This window comes from Rattus rattus, chromosome 5, assembly GCF_011064425.1.
Source record: "Rattus rattus isolate New Zealand chromosome 5, Rrattus_CSIRO_v1, whole genome shotgun sequence".
In the NCBI taxonomy this organism is placed as follows: domain Eukaryota; kingdom Metazoa; phylum Chordata; class Mammalia; order Rodentia; family Muridae; genus Rattus; species Rattus rattus.
In genome coordinates, this window is record NC_046158.1 from 16,123,799 (window position 1) to 16,147,525 (window position 23,727).

The following is a 23,727-nucleotide window of genomic DNA, read 5'->3' on the forward strand; positions in this document are numbered from 1 at the left end:
TGCCAGCAGCCCCTCATTTCCCTCCTCCGGGAGTTTCTACATCTGGAACCATAATCACAGATAAAAACCTTGACAAAATTGCATCTGAGCACATTCCTCTCCACAGCCCTTACTTCCTCATAACATTTAATACAATATTAATACCTGCTACCGAAAGGCAGGAGGAAGGCAAGGGCTGCCAACCTTCACATTTCCCGATGCATCATGTTCAAACCTGAAATTCACACTTCGTGTTTCATTTTAAGTTCAGTGCATTTAACAGGGCCCTAGAGAGAGAGCGCGCGCATGAGCCCTGGTTAGTTCCCCAACCTTCTCAGCTGACGCCCAGGGAGGCTTTTTCTCCCCCCAGAATTGTTCAGATCGCTGCAGGGAGAAGAGGAGGAGGAACTGGGCTCCTGTTTGCCTGCCATGGGCCAAGCTACTTCTCTGTTCTAGTGTCACAGACATGGTGCTCCTCTTGGAAATAATGAAGGTCTCACAGACTTATATTGTGTCGATACTGGTGATCAAGCAGATCTCTGTAAGGTTGTGACCAAAACAATGAACAGATTTCATAGTGAAAGAGCACATTTGCTGCTGCAGACAACCTCTCTCATCAATATAAAACAGCCTTCTCTTGCCCGAACAAGGCCCGCAAGCCTGGGGGTGGAAGACAGTCCTCATTGAAGATGCTGGGCTCCTCCACAGCCTCTCTGACCCTCACCCCACCTTCTCCTGGTCCTGCCTCCTCCCCACATACCTTTGCCTAGTGGGGGAAAAATCATTTCATTTTTCTGCTCTATAAGAGAGAAATAGGTTAGAGAGACAGCAAAAGTGCAGGAATCATTCCCCAATGGGGTCTCCTGGGGGCATGAGGGGTAACCTGGAGACGGATTTTCAGATGCTGGTGGCTTTGTTCAGTTGATGCTCTCAAAACAGATCAGGTCTCTTTCCACTTAAAATGTAAGCATCCAGGTTTCTGAAATGAGTAACCAGCATCAATAACAGGAGGAGAGAGAGAGAGAGAGAGAGAGAGAGAGAGAGAGAGAGAGAGAGAGAGAGAGAATATTTATATAATTATCTGAAGAAGATCCACTTTAGTAAGCAAGGAATATAATTTGCTGAACGGTACCAGCAAGCACAGAGAAGTTAATGCTTTATACAGGAGACAGGGGCAATAGTGGCGGGCCACTGGTTCTGTGACTGAAGCCAACAGCTTTAAGAAAACAGTCCTTTCCGTTGTGAGGAAGAAATGTTGGCAGAGTCTGTTTCTCCCCCACAGTTGTTATTCAGAGAGGTTTCCGGAACCCTAAACCCCAGCTTCATCCTCAGAGCTTGAGGCAATCCTTCAGTAGCACCAAGCGGGGAGCCCCAGGCAGGAGAGTCTGGGGCCAAAGGGTGGGGCGGTTCCCCTACGCAGAGCCCTTCCAGGGTGGCTCCCCAGTCCGAGGTTTGTTCTATCTGCCTTTCCCTCCGGGGAGACTCCAAAGGCTGTAGAAATCTGGGCGCCCGCTTGCTCGCTTGTCAAAAAGCAAACTGTCTTCACATACTCCAAGAGTAACATCCCTGCCTAGGAAGAGGAAGGAAAGAGGCAAAATAAATAAAACCAGTTAATGTTGTAGTTAACTTGCAAATCAAGTAAATCTGTTGGTGCCGTATTTGAGAAATAAACCACGAGAGCGTCACAGCAAACACACACTTCTGAACGTCTTCATTTTGATTTAATGGTATATCAGCGTCAACTATCGCTTCCTCTGCTGGTACACTCGGCCTGATGCCGCGGGAGGAGGGTGCCCATGTTTATCACCGAGTGAGATGACTAATTACACCTTGTCAATCACCGGCTATGAAGACATAAAACCAGCGCGCACAATGAAATAGTTGCCTGCAGCGTCAATTAGTTGGCGATTCCGAGGGTATTTGCGTGGCCCGGCTTTGGCCGCTCTAATAACGGGACAGAGCGCCGGGAACAGCGCGCAGATCAATCACCCTGGTTCCGCTGCGTCCGGCGCCCTCCTCCTCCTCTCCCCTCCTCCAGCCTGGCCTCACTTTTTCCTTGGACTGGGAGCTTCCTCCCTCTGCGGCCCCGGCCGGGTGGCGCCGCCAGCCCGGGGAGCCTCGGGAAGTTTGCGCGCGGCATCTCCGCAGCCGGCAGCCGGGAGCCCCGCAGCCTTCGGGGAGCGCCAGGGCTGGTGGCCCTTTTGTTGGAGAAGGCGTGGAGGAGCGCTTTTGTTCTGAGTTAGTCACGGTGGCCGGCTGGAGGCTGCTACCTCATTATGCGGCGGGTCTGCTAGTCTGCGGGGAAGCAGATGGTGGGGAGGTAGGCAGTGGCGACAGTGACCAGACCTGAATCCCGTTCACCTGTCACCTTCCACAAAACGCAGGGTACCGGGAACTAAGGGTTCTCTACCCGTGACAGGGAGAGGGTCGAGGGCATTTGTGAATGTTTCATTACCTGTCCAAGCCTGATACCCCCACCCCCACCCCATCCCTTGCCTTTCTCTGCGGCTCTTCGCACAGTGTAAATGTCACTCACGTGTCAGGATCTGTGTTTACAGCCTGTTCCTCGCCTTGCCTAGTCTCCCAGGACAGGGCAAAGCGGTTGCACGACGTCCCCCAGTGATTAACAAACTTAGCGGCCTCTGAACCCAGGGCCCGGGTGCCCAGATGCCTCCCCGCGGCGGGAGATGCGCTTGAGCCTCCAATAGACGCTATTGCGTCCTAGCCAGATGCGAGGAATAAATAGAGAAGTGCCCCGGGTGGGGATCCCAACAGCCGGAGAGTTGAGGCCAAGGATGGATGGGGACTGCCGGTCAGAAAGGTGGGTACTGAATGGTGTACATCTCTTTATGGCTATAATTCCCTATCCTCTGGGCAGCTTTTAACCAGAACCATCAAGTATCCCCTCCCCAGCTCTGAAGGCAGTCCCTTGGGTCCAGCCAGCACCGAAGGCAACACCCCAGGCTTTCTACAAAGTTTCTTGCCCCTTGAACAACCTCCAGATCAACACTGGTGACTCTCAGATTCAATTTTCATTTCCTACTTTCTTTGAGAAAAAAAAAAAATCTGTCCCAGATACCCCAGGATAAGGTGCTAACATATTCCTAGAGTTGACCGTGGGCCAGTGTCTGTGTAGGCGCCGAAGGACTGTCTGTGTGATTGCACATGCATGTTCCCATCTTTAGATTAATGGTTGTTCCCCAAAGTTAGGGCGTCTTTGCACATGCAGTGTGCACACACACGTGTAACTTGAAGAGTTTTTGCAAATACACCTGATAGGACAGGAGATTAAATAGGCTCATCTTAGCCTTAGGAGTGTTAGTTCTGGGTGTTCAGATGCCTCCTTGGGTATGTCCACCTGTATACCCCCTGCACTGTTGGACTGGTTATGGTTTTGCCAACAAAACTAAAATTCGGCTGCTTGTATTTATGCCAAAAGAGATGAATTTTCACACACGGATAGGAGCTTAGGCACCACAAGTGTAACACACTTGTGTGCAAAAGTTATGTGCACTATGTAAAAAGGTGTGACTTTATGCTGCCTCAACCGTGTGTCCTGTGAGATAAACTACAGAGGTCCTGGTCCTGGCTTCCCTTTGATTGTGCCAGGCAAGCAAACTGACATTTCAGACTACATTTCTACCCCTATCACATGGAAAGAAAGCAACTTGCAAGATGAACCCAGAAAAGGAGTTTCAGTAACTGACTTGCCCTTTCCTTTTTTTACCCAAAATCGCTTTTCTTTTCCTTCCCGAATGCCTCCCTGCTTCACCAGACACCTAGTCATTGCCCTGGGTTCAACCAAGAGACTCAGGGCTTGCAGTTGGAATTTGCTGGGCAGACCATGTTATTGTTAGTTCTGGTGCAACCAGGTGGCTGGGTGGATTCAGACTGGGAGAGAGTGAGTGCTGGTGGGATGGGGTAGCCCATAAGAAGAGAATAGGCCTGTGGTCTTTAAGAACTGCCAAATATATCCCGGTGTGAAAAGGTTTGAATAGGAAAAGAAAAAGAGGGAGCGATTAAGAAATTCTCTGAGTGCCTACTATGTTTTATACATTGTCCATTCATTTCTTTCTTTCACCCAAACACCCAAAAGGAGGGGACCTTCTTGCTTCCCATTGAGAAAGTCAAACGTTGTAAAGGAGGTTGAGTCACTCTCTCAGGATCACACTGCACGTACGTGGCAGAGCTATGGACTCCTTGTTTCTTTTTCTGAGTTCCTAAAGACCTGTCTTCAGACTGCAGAGCTTTTGGGAAATCCAGGAGCAATATGCCTGGCAGTACAGTCCCTAGCTCGCTTGGAACGAGAATATGCTCACTGGCCCTTCTACCCGTGGGAGTTACTGCTCTCGTGGCACTTGCGCCTGGTTCCCGGGAGGGCTGCGCCGCTGCGGGCAGCGCGGAAAGAGTAGCGCCCCAGACCGGAGCCCAGCTAGGCGGGAAGCAGCCGAAGGCTCTTGAAACTGTACTCCGGGTCGGTCTTCTCTGCCCCTCCCCACCCCCAGGTTCCAGAGGCCAAGTGGGAGAGTGGAGATCTCCTCAAGCATCCTTTGGCAGCGCTTTCTTAGGATAGAGACTCCAGGAAAGGTTTAATTTTCCTTCCTGAAGAAACACAGGAAACTGTTCGCATCTTAGAAACTCCAAACCCGCGCTCTCCCTTCTCCCTCCCTTGCGCCTCCTCCTCCAGCCTCGCCCACCAGCTCCCACCACCTCCTCTCTCCGCTCCTCTCCTCCTCTAGCCTCTCCCCTCCCTCTGGGTCTCCCGCCTTCCCGGAGCACGCGCTGCCAAGGCCTGGGGCGCCGGGCGGCCAATGGCACGGCGGCAGGACGTGATGTCAGGCGCGGCTGTAGAAAAGGCGCGGAGGCTTGCGCTGGCGCGGACTGCGGAGCCGAGGCTGAGCTCGGCGCGCGCTTGGGTAGTGTTGCGCGCGGCTGGGCCCGCGGCCGGCGGCTCCTCCTCCCACACTGCTCCTCCTCCTTTTTCTCCTCCTCCACCTCCTCCGCCGCCGCCTCCTCCTCTTCCTCCTCCTCCTCTTCAATTCTCCTGGTGGCTCGGCTCAGCTCGCAGGCTTCGCGGAGACCCCTACTCCAGTTCGCCTTTGGTTGGGAACACACCCCGGGGGGAAGAGACGTCCAGGCATCTGGGCCGCCGCGGGCACCTAGCCGTTCCTGGGTGAACCCCGACTGCAGCCACCGCTGCCTGGGGCAGAGTTTGCGCCCCTGGTTTGCGCCCTGGGCGCCAGAGCCCAGCGAGCGATGCCTGCGGCGTGAAAGCACCCACAGCGGGCGCCGACCTCTGCCCTGGTCTCCCGCCCCCACCTCACCCCCTGCCCTTGTGACCCTGGCTTCGGCGCCGCCGCCCAGGCGCCCCGCGATGAAGCTGCCCCACGCCTCGGCGGGAGGCGTCCTGGCCCGCGGGCGCCCGGGGCCGGGAGCCCGGCCTGGGGGCGCAGCCGAGCTCGGGCGGGGCCGGGGCCGGGGCCGCGGTGGCGATGCACTGGGCGGGTTAAAGCCGGGAACGCCAGGCAGCTGAGGCGGGGGGCAAGCCCTTCCTCGGGGCAGCCGCGTCCCCGGTCCCGCCGCGATGCTGTTCCACAGTCTGTCGGGCCCCGAGGTGCACGGGGTCATCGACGAGATGGACCGCAGGGCCAAGAGCGAGGCTCCGGCCATCAGCTCCGCCATCGACCGCGGCGACACGGAGACGGTAGGCGCGCGACTGTGGAGTTGGGGCTGAGAGCTGGGACCTGGCGGGGCCAGCCAGCGCCTCTGTTCCCCGAACTTTAGGTAGAGTCCTCCGAGACGCACGGGACCAAGGCTGAGGGATCCTCGGACAGGGTGCGAGGCCCCGGGCGCCAGACTCAGGGGAAACCCGGTTGCTAGAGCGGAGGAGGGAGTCAAGGTTGAAACCCAGATCTGGACCGCGAGGGTGGAGGAGAACGTTGTTCTAGAAGTGGAAGCGCGAGGCCACTCTCTTCTCTCTGCTCCTGGCGCTCCAGTCCACAGTCCTGACTCTCCACCACTACTAGGCTGTAGGTGCTGGCGCCAACGCCTCGGGGGAAAAGGGAGGACCGGTGGAAGCTCTAGCCGGTTTGATTCGCTTTCAGTCTTCTGGCGGTCTGGGATTCTGTCCTTAGCTCAGTTTCAGGGCCCTGCGACATCTGGGCCAGCACTTTCCGTTGATCGTGACCCGTGTTCCTAACTGGCTAGATTTGGCCAGGCAATGGTTCAGAGTTCAGGCTCCGGCCTGGCTTCTGCGCTGAAGGAGACTCCATTAGGTTCTCTGTACCTGGCTCTGCCGTCCCGGCCCCAAATAGCCTCCCCCGGGGCCAGACTAGCAGACGCTGCCTAAGCAGCGGCTGCAGTGACCTTTAGAGACCGAGGAGGTGGGAAGTCTGGCCTGAGTTTATCCCTTCTAGAGCCACAGCTCGGTGACCTCCGGGTTTCCCCTGAGCCCTTCGTCCTGGATAAACCTCCGCTGTTCAGTTTGGTTTGGAAAAAAAATTCACATTGGGCCTGTCTTGCACCCTCCTGGTAGGACGCTCTATATCTCACTTAATCCTCTCTCAAGACCCAACCGGGGGCCCAGAAGTTACTGGACCTTCCCGGTCTGAACCTGTAGGCTAAGGATCAAGAGGATACTGAGGCTTGGGGCCAGGAACCCTGCTGTCTCTCTGAAGAGGAGAATGTGTGCAGCAAGACTTATAATACTCACCTTACTTTACCCCCTTAGTTCTTTTCTGAGGCCCAGCACTTTTAATAAACACTTTGAGGAATTCCCTTGGATAGCTTGCGGGGAGAGCCTCCTCTGTCCCAACACTTAAACGCTGCGGGAACATTCCTGGGGCAAGGGCATGGGGGCAGGAACAGGAAGACCTAAGGCCTGAGAACAACTTAGAACTGTAAAGTGGTGCTGCTGCGGCTGGGCTCGGTGGTTGCCTGGATCTGAGTGGTGCAGCTTGGGCCTGTTAGACCGAGGAAATGGGCTGCCCAGATAGGCGGATTTCAAAGATAGCCCGGGCCAGGGAAGGAGCTCAGGGCGAGTTTTCTCGGTGGGAGCACAGCTGTAGGCTGTCCCTTATGGCGGCGTTCTGTCTTTCTCCTTTTGCAGACCATGCCGTCCATCAGCAGTGACCGGGCAGCGTTGTGTGCGGGCTGTGGGGGCAAGATCTCTGACCGCTACTACTTGCTGGCAGTAGACAAACAATGGCACATGCGTTGCCTCAAGTGCTGTGAATGCAAGCTCAACCTGGAGTCGGAACTCACCTGCTTCAGCAAGGATGGCAGCATCTACTGCAAAGAAGACTACTACAGGTAGATCCTACCCAGACCCCGCTGGCCTTCAGGGGCCCACACCTTCCACCTCCCTTGCTTTTACTCCCAGTACAGGTTGCCCTACCCAAGACCCTTCTTCTCCAAGCCAGCACCCACCAACATTTGGTGACAACTTTCTAAATTAGCAATATGGGGCACCTTTGGAAAGAATCCTCAAGTATAGGGAACAGAGAAGCAACGTTACCCTCCTTTCTGAGTTTAGGGTGCTTAAAGGGTCAGCTTGGGTGGGTGGGTGGGTGGGGTCTTCACGCTACTTTTCCTTTTGAAGTTTCTTGACTCGACCAGAGGAGACAGAAATAAGACACCCCGAAAAACTCTGGTTCATGTGAGACCGAACTGGAGGGAGAGCCAGGATAGCTCAGCAGTTCTGGGTCTTTGGGGGTGAAGTGGGGAGTGAGGCTGGTAGTAAAAGTTGTCCAGAGTTAAAGAGTCAAGGTCTTCTTTCCTCCCCAACTTTAGAGCTAGGGTCTATTTATGGATTCTCTCTGTGTGTCTCTGTCTCTATTTCTCTCTTTCCCCATCTCTGTTTCTTCCGAATTACAGCGGTGTGTAGGATTCCCAGGTGCTGGTCTGGAGGGAAGGGGCAAAGGTTGAGGAAGGGGTAAGTGAGGGAGTTTCTCCCCATTCTAAGTAAAGTCTTTCTTAAGACTTGCTCAGATTCTGAATAAAGTAGATTCTCCCGTGGGTGCGAAGAGAGCTAAGGGAAACTATTTCAAGCAGGACCAGGCCTGGGTTAAATTCTAGTTCCCTCTTCACTAACCCTCTAACTGGAGTCCAGGCTTTCTATCCTGAGGAGGGGACCCCACCCACCCCCCAGTGACAGCAGCAGCACCTGGAGGAGGAGTATAGGGATATGGGGGGGATACCCAACCATTTGTCCCCACAGCCCCTCCCTCCGTGGTCCCCACAGGCGGTTCTCTGTGCAGCGCTGCGCCCGCTGCCACCTGGGCATCTCGGCCTCAGAGATGGTGATGCGTGCTCGGGACTTGGTTTATCACCTCAACTGCTTCACATGCACCACGTGTAACAAGATGCTGACGACCGGCGACCACTTCGGCATGAAGGACAGCCTGGTCTATTGCCGCTTGCACTTCGAGGCACTGCTGCAGGGCGAATACCCGGCACACTTTAACCATGCCGACGTGGCAGCGGCGGCAGCGGCAGCCGCAGCAGCTAAGAGTGCAGGATTGGGCTCAGCCGGGGCTAACCCGCTGGGTCTTCCCTACTACAACGGCGTGGGCACTGTGCAGAAGGGGAGGCCGAGAAAGCGCAAAAGTCCAGGACCCGGGGCAGATCTGGCAGCCTACAACGCCGGTGAGTGCAAGACCGTCTGAAGCTTTGGCGGCGTTGCCTGGAAGATTTCAGTGTGCTTGGTGTGCAGGGTGTGCAGTGGGTACTCTGGCCCCTGTCCCTAGGCACCAGTTAGAAAGGACTTTAGCACTGCGGCTTCCAGTCTGCGCTCCTTCGGTTGAAGCGTTAGGTGAGAATGCATTAGTTCATTGGTGACCCAGGTGCAGGAACTTGTCACTGAGAAATTGTATTTTGGAGACGCCTTTGGTTTGCCTCACCCGCTTTGCTGTGCAGAAAGTGCGGGGTGGCGGGGAGAAAGAAAGGCGGCGCCGACCCCAAACAGGCTCCGAGTGGCGAGTGGCGGTGTGGCCGAGGGTAGGAAGACCAACAGCTCTAGGCAGTGAAAGTCCCAAGAGAAAAGGCTGGCAGTGGCCGAGAGCACCATTGGGCTTGGCTTGCAGCCCGGTTATATGGAATGTCCCCAGGGCGGCAGGCTTGGAGCTGCAAGGGCTATGGGTCCTTCTGTCCAGCCGGATCTTCCAGGTCTCTTTCTTTCCCCTCCTAGCAAGCAGCCCTCACCAAAGAGACTGGAACTGGCAGGTCCTCACAGAGGGCTGTGAGGGGCTCAATTCGCATTTCTTTGTCATCCGGGGCTTTCCAAGCGTACTCCCGCACCTTCCTGTCTCTGAACAGTTGCGGAGGTTCCGAGGCCCAACAACATCTGCCCGAAGTCTGCAGGGCCAGGAAAGGTTTAGGACTCGCCTGGCGTTCGAACTAGTTTTATTTGCAGTCATTTCCCCCTCTTAAGTTTGTAACAACAAACCCGATGCTTAATTTTTTTTTCTTTCTCCTTTTCCCCTAGACTAAATCACAAGATATGGGGGGGGGGTGTTGCAAAACCAAAACAAACCAAGGCTGTGGGGTGGGGGGAGAAATTAGGGTCATTAGGATTTTAAATAGTCTGAACTCTTTAAGGAGGGAAATGTGGGCTAGTGGAGTAGGTCTTTTTTGGTTTTTTTTTTTCCTTTCTTTTTTTTTTTTTTTTTTTTCGGTCCAACGAAATTGCTAGATAGAGGATCCTGGGACCTATTAGGGAGGGGGGAAATGCAACCCCTGATTGGATAAAGTGTTAAAGTAGTGGTTGGTTCGGCGATTTAAAATTTGTCGAAAGTACTACTAAAGATAACGTTCTTTAGAGCTCACGTCCTCATCACCCACTAGCCTTAAAATAGAGTAGATCCGGTTCAGGCCCGTTTCTCCCCAAACCACGTGGCCTCTATTTATCAGGTGGGTCAGCTTCCCTAAGAAAGGGGGGAGGTATGCTCCGGGGTATCTGGTGTTTGGGGAGTTGTCTGATGTTTTCTTGGACGCACCAGCTTGGCGCCCGGTTTGTTACTGTGCAAAAGGAGAGTGAGAGGTTTCAAGATTTATTTTTGCATTTTGTTGATCAGCCTCGTCCTTCTCAGGAGGCGGCAGAAAGATGTGGCTGGTAGCTGAGTTACAGAAAGGCCCCCTCTGCTACCTCATTTTTCTCTTTGGCCCCCACACTCTTTCAATCCCGTCCTTTCTGTTCTTTTCTTTCCACTTCTGTGTTTCTCGATTTGTCTGCTACTATTGCGCGCGTGGGTCTCGGCCTTACCCGGCCTGGACTCTTAGTCCTGGGAGGAACAGCGCTCAGGCCCACAGGCAGTGACTGAGCGGCTCAGTTATTCGGGGCTCCCGGGACAAAGTTACTTGCCGGGCCTAGCCGGACTTCCCTAGATCTTTTCTTTCGCCTCCTTCTTGGTCTCCCGGCGGGCGCCGGCGGAAGAGAAATGGCCACAGTGTGGGCCTTGGGGTGGCTGGGTTTGGAACGTGGGACCCAGATCGTGAGAGTGAGACTGTGGGCTGTGTGTGCGGGCAAGTGCTCTTGGAAGGATAACGCGTTCTTCGGATTGCGAGGACACCAGTTTGCTTGTGTACGCGCCCGGTACCCAGGGGCCAGACACAGGGACAGTTTGCAAACCGGCGCCCGAGGTTAGGGGGCTGTCCTACCGAGGGAAGGGGCATAGCGGGGGAGGGGGTTCCCTGGGCCTGGGGCTCCTGGAAGGGTGACCCAGGCCTCAGGTCGTAGGGTCGGAAAGTTCTTCCGGGGCGGGAGCTGTGGCCGCCCGCCTCCCACGGACCCTCTCTGGTCTTGGCGTGCTGCCCTCGCCCCAGAGGCAGGCCACAAATCTCCCCGAAACCGGAGCGGGGCTTCAGGTCGGGTTGGGGCTCACGATCGGTGGTCGGAGCCCGCTAGGGGCCCTGGACGTGCACTTTGCGGCGCTGTTTGAGCGCCACAGCCACGGGAGTCTCGGGCAGATCGGTTGACCAGCTCGGCCTCCCTGAGCCCCAGCTTTTGTGTGTGTGTGTGTGTGTGTGTGTGTGTGTGTGTGTGTGTGTGTGTGCCTGGCAGCGTAATTACTGATTTGATTCCAATCCATTATTTAGACAATTGAACCTACAGTCTCGTCTTTAGTAAAATGAGGCGAAGTCAGATTTGATTACAGGTTCAGTCCCAGCGACAAGAGCTCGAAACCCGATGGGTTAATAACAGATCACGAGTAAATTATTCATGATTTTACGAGCTCTTTAGCTCCATTGAATCGGCCTAATTGAGAGGAAAAAGGGGGGGGGAGAAAGCCCTGGTCCTCCCCCCTTCTCTCAGTCCCTCGCTCCTCCCCAGACCTGATCTTGAGGAATCCCCACACGGCCCCGGGCTTTAGGGGCGCGAGTGAGGGGGGTCTGGATATCGGTGCCTCTTCCGCCGTCCTGGCTCCTCCAGGTCCAGCGCTAGCTCTAGCTCCAACCCCGGCCTTCATGCTGACGGGGGGGGCCTTGGCCGGCCACCTAGGGCTCCCAGACTCGTCTCTCCTGGCTCGACTTCTTAGCCAATAGCCGTTTGGAAAAGTCTTCTCCATAGGGTCCTTGTCTCCTTGAGCCCCGGGATTAGTTCTGTCACGCGGACTCCACACCACATATCCCCCTTATTTCCGAGACTCTGCATTCAGCGCTCTCTTTCTCCCCCACCCCCTCCACTTCCCCTCTCCCGGCTTTCCCGTTCTCCCAATTGCCACAGCTTCTAGTTCCCTACTCTTTTCCCTTGGCTCTGTCCATCTCCCTCCCCCCAGCCCCCATTCTCTAGCTTTCTACCTCTGTCAGCTCTTCCACCACCACCACCCCCCTCCGTCCCACCTTCCCCCATAGTAGGCCGCTCTCAGGGCACCTCCCTTGGGCCAACAGGGCGCCAGGGTCCCCACGGAGCTCATTAACAGCAGTGAGGCCCAGGTGGGGGCTGGGCAGAGGGATGAGCCCAGAGATTCCCCCTGGGGGAGGCCTGCCCCAACCCGGCAGAACTGGGGGCTGGGAGGAAGAGGAGGGTCCATTCCCTTGTGGTTTAGTGCTGCTGGCTAGCAGGAGTCATGTTCTGATCCCCTTTAAATTCTTCACGCTGGATGTTCTGGATGGGAACGCTGGTTGAAGGAGGGGTTATCTGTATGCTTGGGTACGCGTGGATACAAGCCCTGATGTAAGGTCGTTCCTAATTTACAGCTCACGCTTTGAAGTAGGATCCATCAAGGCAGTGGCATTTGGGTAAGGGTAAGGGGGTCCCCCGAGAGGGCTTTCTAAGTAGTGTTGTCGGGATAACCACTTAATTCTGAATTTTGGGTAAAATTTTACAAGTGTCCTAAGAAGCATATAAATGTTAGATAAAATTTTAGTTTCCTTTGGGTCCCTGCAATCTTTGAGACCTATGATGGTTGACGGTTAAAAAAGAATTATCTGTTGTTTATCAGAAATTCAAATCTAACTGGGCACCGATTGCATTTATTTGCTAATTTTGGCACCCCTATTCTAGGCATGGACTATGTTGAAAGATACCTTTCCAGTTCTGTAAAGTGTGGTGACTTGGGATGAAACGAGGGCTTTCTGAGAGATCCTCAATGCCCTCATCAGCTGAGCAGTTATTGACACCCAAATTTTCTAACCCCTTCCCAACCAAGAATCCCCCACAGACCCTAGTAAAACCCCTCGGGATGGGGATGGGCTCCCTAAAGAGTCAGGCTTTCTCGACTTCCCTGGAGGCGGTGCAGCAGGAAAAGGAGAGAGGGGTCCTTTACCAGTGTGTGAGAGTGGCTTTCTTTCCTTGGTTTTAGTTTTTTCCGCCTCTAAAATGGGAAGAGTAGCGGTGGGACAGAGATGCATATAAAGCCAGAGCCTAAGTTGCCATCTTCCTCCAACTTCTTTCCCTCCCAGTCTACCTACAGCTCTCTCCGAAGGATGGAGAAGCTTCTAACAGCTTCCCTGAACAAACCCAGGGAGCGGCTCACAGGGCAGTGCTGCGGATGACAAAGCTACATCATATAGTTCCCAGCTGTAGACCTGGCGCTGGGGGCCCTGGAGCCCACGGGGTCCTTCGGGGAGGGAGTTGATGAAAGTGGGATGAAATCGAGGCTGTCAGTAACTTCTGGATACTGGTGCCATTCACTGCTCAGGGGAGATGGAGACTGCAGGGTTTTCCTTGGCAAGTAACTTGGGAAACAAAAGAGTGCAGGACCACGGATGGCAGGCTCACACCACTGTCAGGGCCTGGCTTGCCGCCTTCCCTTTGTGTCTCAACATCTGTAAAAAAAGAAAAAAAAAAAAAAGAGTTGCTTTAACTGTCCAGCAGCTCTGTGCTTGCAAAGAAAGCCTTTTAGGGGCTGGCAAGCTAGCTCAGTGGGTCAAGGGACTTGCTGCTAAGTTTGTAGACCTGAGTTCAATCTTCAGAACCCCTTTCCCCAACCACACACAAAATACACGGAACCAAAAAGTCTCCACTGCTGCTCTTCAAACGATTCTTACGACATAACAGCTTCTGGGGGTTTCGTTTTGTTTTCCAAAGGTTGACTCCACTATTTCCTAGGCAGGTCCCATTTTCAGAGAGCTTCGTTTTCTCCATATCTAAAATGGGGATATTATTCCCATTTCAGCATTGTCTGTGCACACAACCGGGTTCCCGGACTAGATGTGTTTGTCAGTGGGCGGTGTGGACTTGGCGACCAGGCAGAGTCAGGAAATTCACCTGCTGCTTCTGCGTCCCTTTCCCAGCGCTGAGCTGTAACGAGAACGACGCGGAACACCTGGATCGCGACCAGCCCTACCCTAGCAGCCAAAAGACAAAGCGCATGCGCACCTCCTTCAAGCACCACCAGCTTCGGACAATGAAGTCTTACTTTGCCATTAACCACAATCCCGATGCCAAGGACTTGAAGCAGCTCGCGCAAAAGACCGGCCTCACCAAGAGAGTCCTCCAGGTCAGCTGGGCCAGGGTGGGGGCATCTGCAGCTGCCAAGGCCTGAGGCAGAATCTCACACGGACCAGGACTTTTGGAAGAACTTTCTGCCTGTCTGCCTCTGCCTTCTTTCTCTCCCTTTGTAGTTTGTCTTAGGATGTCATATTCCCAGTTTCCATCCTCATTTTTTCCTCTTTGTGTGGTCCTCTGTCTTCATACTTGATTTTTTTTCCCTCCTGGTGGTAAACTATTTTTAGTTATCATCTATTACTCAAATGACTCTCCAACATGCTCATGTTTTAAGAGGCTCTAGTATTTCAGATGAATCCAGAACCCTCCTGCTTCGTCCCCACCCAAGGGACTTTTAGTGCCTTAAGTTTAGTGCCTCTCTGTCCATTTGCCCCCACCACGTCATTCTTCCTTTTCTTGGATTTTCTTCTGGTAGCTCTAACTTATCTCCTGGGTTGTCATTCGTTCATTCGTTCGTTCGTTCGTTTTATGTTGTCTGCCTCCCAGACTTTATAGGGAACAAGAGTTGGAGATGCTGTGGTGTTCTAGACAGGATCTGGAACTTTCATGGGAATCCCACGCTCCCAAAGATGTTGAAAACTCTAGTCTGCAGCCCCAATGTGTGGCACCATGTTGGAACAACAAATTTCAAACTTTCTGCTTTTCTGATACTCATTCATAGCACTAAACAAACCTCTTATGCCCCCTGAGCTTCAGTTTACAATATGTGAAATGCACCAAGAGTCACCCAGCCATGCCACCGATGGGAGGTGCTGCTGTGTTGACACAGGTGACAACAGAATTACCTCATGCTTTATGCTTGGTAGATGCTAGTTAAAAAATAGCATTAAGTTAGTTTGTTATGTGATTAACTGGGATGAACAGTCCTGGTTGTGAGACCTCAGTTTCCCCATCATACAAGTCAGAGCCACCCCACCACCACCAATAGAAGTTTAACCAAAACCGAAAAACAAAAGAAAATTTGAGAGACTATGCAACCTGACTTGTGTCACAGCAAGGACAGGTCCTGGATATTGAAAGCTGAGCAAGTGACAAATCAGAAGCCTGTCTTAAGAAAGTCTCAGTGACTGTCAGAAAGCAAAACAAAACTTAATGGGGTATCGGTGGTGGTGGGATGTGACTGACTTTGGTGGGAGCGAGGGTACAGACCCCAGTGGTTGAGGCACCTGGGTGGGCACCTGGGAAGTCTCTGGGCATCCCTTCAGTCGCTGGTGATGAATCAAGGGAGGTAAGGGAGGTCCAGGGGCATGCTGCTGCTTCTCTGAGTCTGCCCTTTGGTCTGCGCTGGGTAGCCTTGGGTTCTTCTGGCCTGGACTCTGAGGGGCACACTGCTGCAGTCAGTGTTCACATTACTCTGGCCAGTTCTCTCAGACTCTTCCTTTCTTGAGGCTAGGTCCCCATCCCTCCTTGGAGACCTCCTGCTGTACACCTCTTTTTTTTTTTTCCCCTCCCCCATCTCAAAGCTCTCTCATTTAGTTCCGGGATAGCCTGGACTGAGGACTTAATACTTTTCTCTGGTTAGTAGCTTCTCTCTCTTTCTAGATGCCTTGTGGGATGCTGGGAAGTGGGGGAGATCTGGAGTTCAGAAAAAAAAAAAACCCGAACTCACAAAATGACCCCTAGGTTTATTTCACCAGCCGTATGTCTTGGACAAATCAGTTACCTTCTCTGAGTCATAGCTTTCTCATTTGTAAAAAGGTCACCAATGAGGGCACATCTCTCTCCCAGCTGTCTAGATTACACTCACAGTTCAGTCTTAATAGTCATGATACAGAAGAGTCTACCCCTGCTTCTTTGGAGGCAGGAGATAGGGTTCCCTGGCTTAGGAACACATAGGATTTCCAATTTAGCTCTCTCTTGTTCTTTTATCCCTTGGAGCTATGCTCCAGGGCACTTGGACAGATGAATTGGTCCTGGCTTGGAAGAAACTCATCTGTTGGTTAGAGATGACTACAAGCAATCAGTTTCTCCTTGGGGTAATTAGTTTGGGATGACGGTGGAATGGACCAGGCACTCTATGTCAAGGGTTAGACTCCCCTCCCTACAGTGCAGATGAGTACATGAAGCCCCAAATGATTTCTGCCTGCCCCAAGCCACACTTTGCTGGCCACTGCCTGACCAATGGGCAGAGTACCCTCTCCTCTGAGCCAACCTAGGCTGAGTTCTCAAGAGTATAAGCATTGCTTGGGGCCTGTAGCTTGGGGCCTGTAGCTTGGGGTAGGGTTTCTCTTCCTCCCACACCTCTCTCCATCTCCTACACGAATCATTTTTCTTCTCTAAGAGCCTGACTGGTCATGACTGCAAAGCATCTTTCTGGCCATGTAGCTACCTCACCTTACTCTTTTCCTGCCTGATTTACAGTTGAGAAGATTTAGATTTGTTTTTGTTTTCCAGGACAGGGTCTCTCTGGGTAGCCCTGGTTGTCTTGAAATTTGCTGTGTAGACCATGCTGGTCTCAAACTCTCAGAGATCCCCCTGCCTCTGCCTCCCAGGCACTGGGACCAAAGGCATGTACCAAAGGCTACCACCTGGCAGCTGAGAAGGTTTTTAAGCCTGTGGTTACAGAACCAGGAAAGGTCAGGGCGGGGCTTGCTCCTCATCACCCTGACTGTCAATGGGACATCTTGGGGACCTAGGCTGGAAGTGATTCGGAGTGAGACAACTGTAGATATGGCTTTGGAAGGTGATGGACTGGTTCAAATACCGCCTCCCCCTGCCCCCTGTGTTACCTGCCCTGAGGTTTGGTGCTCCTCTCTGACCTTAATACCCTACCCGTGAAATTTGAAGGAGACTAACTTACATGTGGAGGAAGCTGACGACTCTGATGCCTGCTTGCACGCAGTAGGTATCTACTAAGCATTTCTCAAAAGGGCTGGCTCGCCCATACCTGTCCTCCCAGCAGCTGGGAAGCCGAGGCAGGAAGACCTCAAGTTTAAAACCAGACTAGGTAGGATGCATAGTAAGAACCTGGTCCGGGGGAAGAACGATAGTGCTTAATTAGCATATACACAGCCCTGGGTAGATCACTAGCACCACAAACAATCAAAACTATGTTATAAAATAAAATCAGATAAAATGATTCCGGAATCAGTTCACCAGCTTAGTGGTGTTAGAACACGAAAGTGTTCCCTAACGCATTTTCCCCCACGGTCTTGTTTCGCCTCAATCCTTCAGAAGGTTTTCAGGACAAAGGGGATTGAAACTGAGTTGTGCTCCCAGAGGTGGGCAATGCATGATGTGTAGGAGGGAGAATGGTGGTCCTATGGTGTATTTCATGTATACAGCGTGAGCCCCACCAACATCGTAGACCAGAGGTGCGGCATCCCTATTGGAACCTGGCAGCCGCTGCAATGAGGTCCTAGTGCAGCTCTCCCACTCCCACTCCCACTTTGAATGATCCTTGGTGTTAACTGCTCCAAGCCTCAGTGGCCTCAGCTGTAGCACAGTTGGTAGAATGAGAACATAGCACACAGGAAGCCCCGGGTATATGTAAGCTGCACATGGTAAGCATGTCTATTACTCCAGTGTTCAGTAGAGACAGGAGGATCAATTCAAGTGAGTTCAAAACCAGCCTTGACTATGTGAGTCCCTGTCTCAAGTAATGGTAACAACAATAATGATAACACTAGCACTTACCTTACTGGATATCACAAGGAGACAATGAAGGGACGTGATTGGGCTCCATGCATGTATGCTAATGTCACAAAGCATTGTGTCTTTTGTAGGGATTTCAATGTTTTTAGTTTTTTTTTTTTTCTCTCCTTGTTCTATAGTTGGGGAAACGGAGGTTCAGTGAGCTTTGGTTTACAGTTAGTAATGAAGCTAGGAGTTAAGCCCAGATTGGTCTTGAGTCTGGGGAATCTTTCAAGGCCCGGGATTGTGACTTGGACCCAGCTGCAGAATGCAGAGGTTCTGGGAATGCATGGCAAAGCTTTCATCACGTCAAAAATTCCATTTGTCACCACCAGCACATGGCAGCCACAACACTCATGGTCCAGTGTTGGGGAAGGTGACCAGGAGGAGTCACAGTGGCTTCCTCGACAGAGGTTTGTTATGACATGCCTTGCCAGCGTGTGTGGACGTCCTGACCACATCCATGCCTCTTGTTCAGGGTCTGCCGATGCCCTGGGCTTCCTGAGGAGTGGCCTGCCGATTAATCCTGGGTGGGTGAAGTCTCTGGAGAGATGCTTGGTGTGAATTTAAAAGAACATTCTAAGTGCCGATGGCTCAAGAACGTTTTCCCTGTCACTAGTTAGTTGTCACCAGCCCAGGAGAGAATTCAGAGGGGTGCAGTAAGAACACGCCATGGGGATCTGAATGGATGCAGGAGCAAAGACTTCCCTGAAGGGCATGTGAATGACTTCATTCCCCGGGTCTCTGGTTCCCACACAAGATGGTCAGTGTCCTGCCTGGCTTTAGACAACTTCAGGCCAGACGTGAATACACTGGGAGGGAGTTTTGCAGATGATGGGCCTGCAATCTTTTGTTTCCTTCCTCATGGTCACGGGGATCCTAGTCAGGACCTTGAATGTACTGAGCAGGTGCTCTTCCAGTGAGCTGTGCAGGAGAGGGAGCTTCAGCCCTGAGAGGTGGAAAAACTTCCCAACATGTCGTAGCAATTCAGCGACAGACCTGGGGCCGAAACTAAGAACTCTTGGGTTCTACTCAGTGCCCACTATTTTTAGTTCTTTGAAGAAACTTTTTTAAAAAAAGATTTATTTATTTTTACATGTATCGGTGAGGATACCAGATCCTCTGGAACCGGGGCAGTCAGGGCTCCTAACCACTGACACATCTCTCCAAACTCTGAATAAACCTTTTCTTTTTTTTTTAAGATCACAAAATAATAGAACCGTCATTCAGACCCGTAAGACAAATAGGGAGAAATGTTGCTGTGAAAACACAGGCCCAGTGATTCATAATTTTGAGGCTAAATGGTCAGGGGCAAGAAAGGGACTTAAAGGATCCACGTGTTAGTTCCTCCTATCTCTGGATCTGGCACTAATATGCAAGTCTACGTCACAGGATTATTACAGGAACCATGAGCTAACTTGGATCAAACGCTTATAGCTTTACTCGGCCAGTGTGTGGAGTGGTAACGGCCACCATTAATACCTTCTTCGTGAATTGTAACCCCAGAGGCTGTAATTGACTTCTCAGCATTTGTTTCTAAAGCAGACTTTTTGGTTTTTTTGAGACATGATATAGTTCGGATTGACCTTGAGCATGATAGGTAGCTTAGGATGACCTTGAGCATGACAGGTAGCCTGTGATGACCGTGAAGCCCTGATACTCCTTCCTCTACCTGTATAGACAAATGATACCCCATCGGGTTTATGCTGTGCTGGGGCTCAAACTCAGGATTTAATACATGCTAGTGCTCTGTTAGACTGAGCTAGATCCCTAGATTTGGGGGAGGAGTGTTGTTTCTCTCTCTGTACCCCAGGCTGGCTTGGCCCTCACTCCAGCCCCCAGACTGGCCTCAAACTCAGGACAATCCTCTTTCCCTGGGTGCTGCAATGTTTTGCCCCTTCTCTTTTGTTGCAAGACATTTCCCCCAGGACTTGGTCGAGCTGCTGGGTCATGCTTCCACAGCCTATCTGGTTGACACTGGACATAGCCATTGATGCACTAAGAAATGTCACAGTCAGCATCTTTGGGTCTGAGGGGGCGGTCACCTTTTGGATGGCCGCTTTAGTGTTCTGGGAGACTTGGTGGAGGTTCCAGTGGGCCCCATTTTGTCATCCGGGCTGGCCTGGAACTCATGATCTTGCCGTCTCCTTGCCTTTGTCTTCCAAGTGCTGGGGTTGCAGGCATGTGCCATCACGCCTGTCTCTCCCAGTCGTCTCAATGAGTGCAATCAGGGAAAGAGGTGAGCCAGACTGAAAAACAGCCCTTCAGACTGTTGGAGCCTAAACAAGGGCCACACTGTGATGGTGTATCTTTACTCTCCCGGGACTTAGCAGGATCCATTCTGTGCCAGGCTGAGGCACTGACTCTACAAGGCCCAGTACTAGTTGTCTTATGATTTATACCTGAGCTTGTCCTCACTGTCCTGAGAGTGTAACCCCAGATCTCTGTGTGTAGAGTGGAGCTTGAGGCAGCTGACCAGCCAGGGCTCTGGCTTTAGGAGCATGGGTAGGTAGAGCAGATCATATGCTACTCACAGCTGCCCTGGGATCCCAGCCCACGTGAACCCCAAGAAGCCACAAGGACGTGTGCTCCAGTCTTCTTTTTGTACAAGTAGGAAACAGGCTCAGAGGAGAGGGACTAACCAGTCAAAGTTCACTTGGCTGGCCAGCGGCACAGGCAGGCCTGGAAGACAATGTCCAGTGCTCCTTCTGCTGCCCAACTGCTTCCATCACTTGCTTATCCATTCATTCACCTGTTTACTTGCTGACCTCCTCGGGGCCATAAGAAGGGAGAGCATGGGCATCTCTATGCCAAACAGTGCTATTTTCAGTCAGCTTAGCCTCTGCACGATCATGGGTACGTAACTTTTAAATCGATAAAAATGGAGCTAATAATAGAAACCGTGTACCTGGCTCACCATGGCTGTTAACCAGGGATGGAACAGGGTGGCAAGGTACCTGGCACGACTCAAGTCACATGATAGCATGTCACCATTTCTAGAGTGTGATGCCCTAGCTGAAGCACTGTGTATATTACCAACATTTAATTTTTACCTTCTCTGTCACATCCCTAGGGTTGGACAGGGTCCTTGCCCCCAATATTCTTTAGGGAGAGGACCTTTTTGAAATGCTTATGAATTTGGTAAAGCCTCACACAGAGGGGCTACACCGGATAGCCAGGTTTAGAGTTGACTTTAGATTTCCACTGAGCACATTTCCCAGTGCCTGGGATCCTGTAAAGCCGAGAACCGCAGCTGTGAAGATGGTGTCATTGTTTACACATGAGCTGTTGGGGCAATGCCTGGGAAATAGCTAACAGGCAGTGGCTTAGGGCTTCCAGTCTTCCTAAGGTCCTGGGGCCCCTGAGGATAAACAGTGAACCCACTCCCGGGACCCAAAGGGCTCCCCCACTCCAGCTCCCGCCCACATGTGCTGGCCAGGACAGGGGCTGGGGAGCAGCAGGAAGGCTTTGGTGACCTTCATGAGACGGAGGAAGTCATATCCTCCATCCATTCCCCAGCGCCCCCATAGGCCAGATGAGCACAGTCTCCCACTGCAGACTCCAGAGCAGCCGGGAAGGACCTGAGTATCCTAGATGGGCAGTGCTGAGGGTGGTCTTTGAAGCTTCACACTCATCTGCTAGCCCAGCAAAGGATTGATAAGCTTCCTCTAGGCAGAGAGCTGGAGAAATGTGCTTTCTCCTTGAGGGGATCCGTGTTCTAGGGAGTAAGCTTTGTTCCCTACTTCATGGGGAACATCTCTTTCCTTCCTGCCAGACTGAGCTGCTAATTGAGCCAAAATTGTGTCAGGACATCTGAAGAGGGGCTTGAGGCCACAGGCTTCTTGCAGCTGGGGTGGTCCTGAGGGGAGGGTGAAGTCAAGAGCTGGCCTATCCCACCCCTGCCGGAGACACTGGGAAGACAGGCAGATGTAGACACATCTGGAAACACGCAGCTGGACAGCCTGGAGTCTTCAGAATCCCCAAGGCACTTTGTTTTATGGGGAAGCGTCTGGCCAGGGGCTCTCTTACGCAGAAGGAAGTGGAGGGGCCCTGCCTTTTGGACTTTTTTCCTTTGGGAGGGATAACTACCCAATCCCCAATAGTGGCCTGGATTTCTGTTAGCATTGCACGGGCTCCTTCATACCACAAAGTCTCTGCTGTGGAGAGAGGGATCGGGGAATGTGGGTGAGTTTTGTGCACATCTTTACTGATATAATCAGGGGTGTGCGTGTGTGTGCGCGTGTGTGTGCATGCGTGCGTGTGTTTGTGTGTGTGTAGCTATGAGTATGATGTACCCCAGAAAAAGTGAAAGTAATCCCTCAGACTGTCTCTCTGTTATTCTCTGCACTTCAGTGTTTCTCTAGCTGAGAGCAAAATGTGGGGTCCTGACCACTGCCTTCGTATTCATAACTGATTCAGTCTTATGTTCTTCGTGACATCTAGTATTTATGGACAATGACCATCAAACATTAAAAAAAATGTATTCATAAGAACGTGTGGGGCATACTGTCCACCCACCCCAAGCTTTCAATTGTCTATGGTCCAACTTTGTCTGGTTTTTGTTTTCAATGACAGATGTGACAAGAGTCACATATTTCAACAGTTTTAGAGGTTACACTTGAAAAAAGGACAAGGAAACCGGTAAAATGAATTTTAATATTTATCATTTAAACCAACGCGTCCAAAATATTTTCTCTATGATCTGTCATTCATATTTTCCCCTTCTTTCTTGCTGAATCTTCAAGTCTCTTACGTGCTGTCCTTTCTACATTGGCCACATTTGACTTGTGGCATTTCAAGGTCGCAGTCTCAGTACCACAGCAAGGAGCTCAGCATTGAAGTGCCCTGGCAGGAAGGCGACCCGGTTGTAACCACCAGAGAAAATAAAATTTTATTTTATTTTTGTAAAAAGAAAATATGACACGGGCTTTCTAGACCTCCTGCTAGGCCAGGTTGAGCTGAGTTGAGCATCCCTGAACTGTGCATCCCTGCCTTCCCGTAACCAGTCCTCCCCTGTCGTTCCACACAGGTCTGGTTTCAGAATGCCCGGGCCAAGTTCAGGCGCAACCTTTTACGGCAGGAAAACACCGGCGTGGACAAGACGTCGGATGCCACGCTGCAGACAGGGACACCGTCAGGGCCCGCCTCGGAGCTGTCCAACGCCTCGCTCAGCCCCTCCAGCACTCCTACAACCCTCACAGACTTGACTAGCCCCACCCTGCCGACTGTGACGTCAGTCTTAACTTCTGTGCCTGGCAACCTGGAGGGCCATGAGCCCCACAGCCCTTCACAAACGACTCTTACCAACCTTTTCTAATGACTCGCCACCCCCTTCTCCCTGAGCCCCCATGATTTCTTTAAAAAAGAAATTATCTTTAGTTGAATTCCAAGTGTATTTTAAAAATAGCGGTTTGAGCAACTAACTAACCACGTTTTAGGATCTCGCCTGGAAACAGAGGGGGAAAAAAGAATTGTGCGTCGGGCTAACGCAGCGGTGTGTGCTGAGGAATTACTTGGGAGATATATCTGCAACACAACATTTGTGTCCCTGTACAGTTTTGTGGACTGAGCGAGGAAAACAACAAATAATTTAAGTTGGCTGAGAGCTTCCGTATTTTCAAAGACTGCCACGTGCCTTAGGAATACTGTTTTATCTTCATACTTTGGATGAATTGTTCGTTTTTTTTTCTCTCCCTCTTTTTCTCTCTGTATATTTATGACCAGAGCAAAATGTAAAAAAGGAAAAAAAAACAAAAAAACAAAAAAAGTTTGTTACTTTGAATAGTCCTAAAAAAGAAAAGAAAAAAAAAAACGAGGAAAAAAAAATCAAATCCCCTCCAACAGTCGCTTTCTTGTTTTAGAATTTTAAGGTGGAAGTCTGTTCGGATATCAGAATTTGTAAAACCTAACCAGTAATAAAATCACTTATCGAAAAGACTCGGTGCTGGTACTAGCTAATGAATGAGGATGTGTGTTTTCTGAAGCTCAGAGACCAATTCCAGGGTATTCACCTACCTACCTCCTTAAGGTCATTTCTCTGTGTCAGGGTTAGGGATGGTTGATGATAATCCAAAGGCATCCAGGTCTTGCACTTAAAGAATTGACAGCAGAGAGAGGCAAGTGCGTGATGTGCTGAAGTGTGTGTGTGTGTGTGTGTGTGTGTGTGT

The 23,727-nt window shown here is 51.7% G+C and overlaps 1 protein-coding gene across 3 annotated transcripts in view; it reads left to right on the forward strand.

Annotated features, from left to right (window-relative positions):
* Lhx2 (LIM homeobox 2) overlaps positions 1-23,497 on the forward strand; it is a 30,219-nt gene extending 6,722 nt beyond the window's left edge. Inside the window, exons 1-5 of one of the 3 annotated variants that reach the window (XM_032903222.1) lie at positions 5,441-5,683; positions 7,088-7,290; positions 8,222-8,625; positions 13,714-13,919; positions 22,590-23,497. In XM_032903222.1, the coding sequence (XP_032759113.1) occupies positions 5,564-5,683; positions 7,088-7,290; positions 8,222-8,625; positions 13,714-13,919; positions 22,590-22,877 (1,221 nt within the window). In that variant the 5' untranslated portion in view covers positions 5,441-5,563 and the 3' untranslated portion in view covers positions 22,878-23,497. Of the gene's footprint in view, positions 1-5,440; positions 5,684-7,087; positions 7,291-7,854; positions 7,913-8,221; positions 8,626-13,713; positions 13,920-22,589 lie in introns of those variants that run through there. The other 2 variants (XM_032903224.1, XM_032903223.1) reach the window with 2 other exon arrangements.
* Positions 23,498-23,727: the final 230 nt, after the last annotated feature.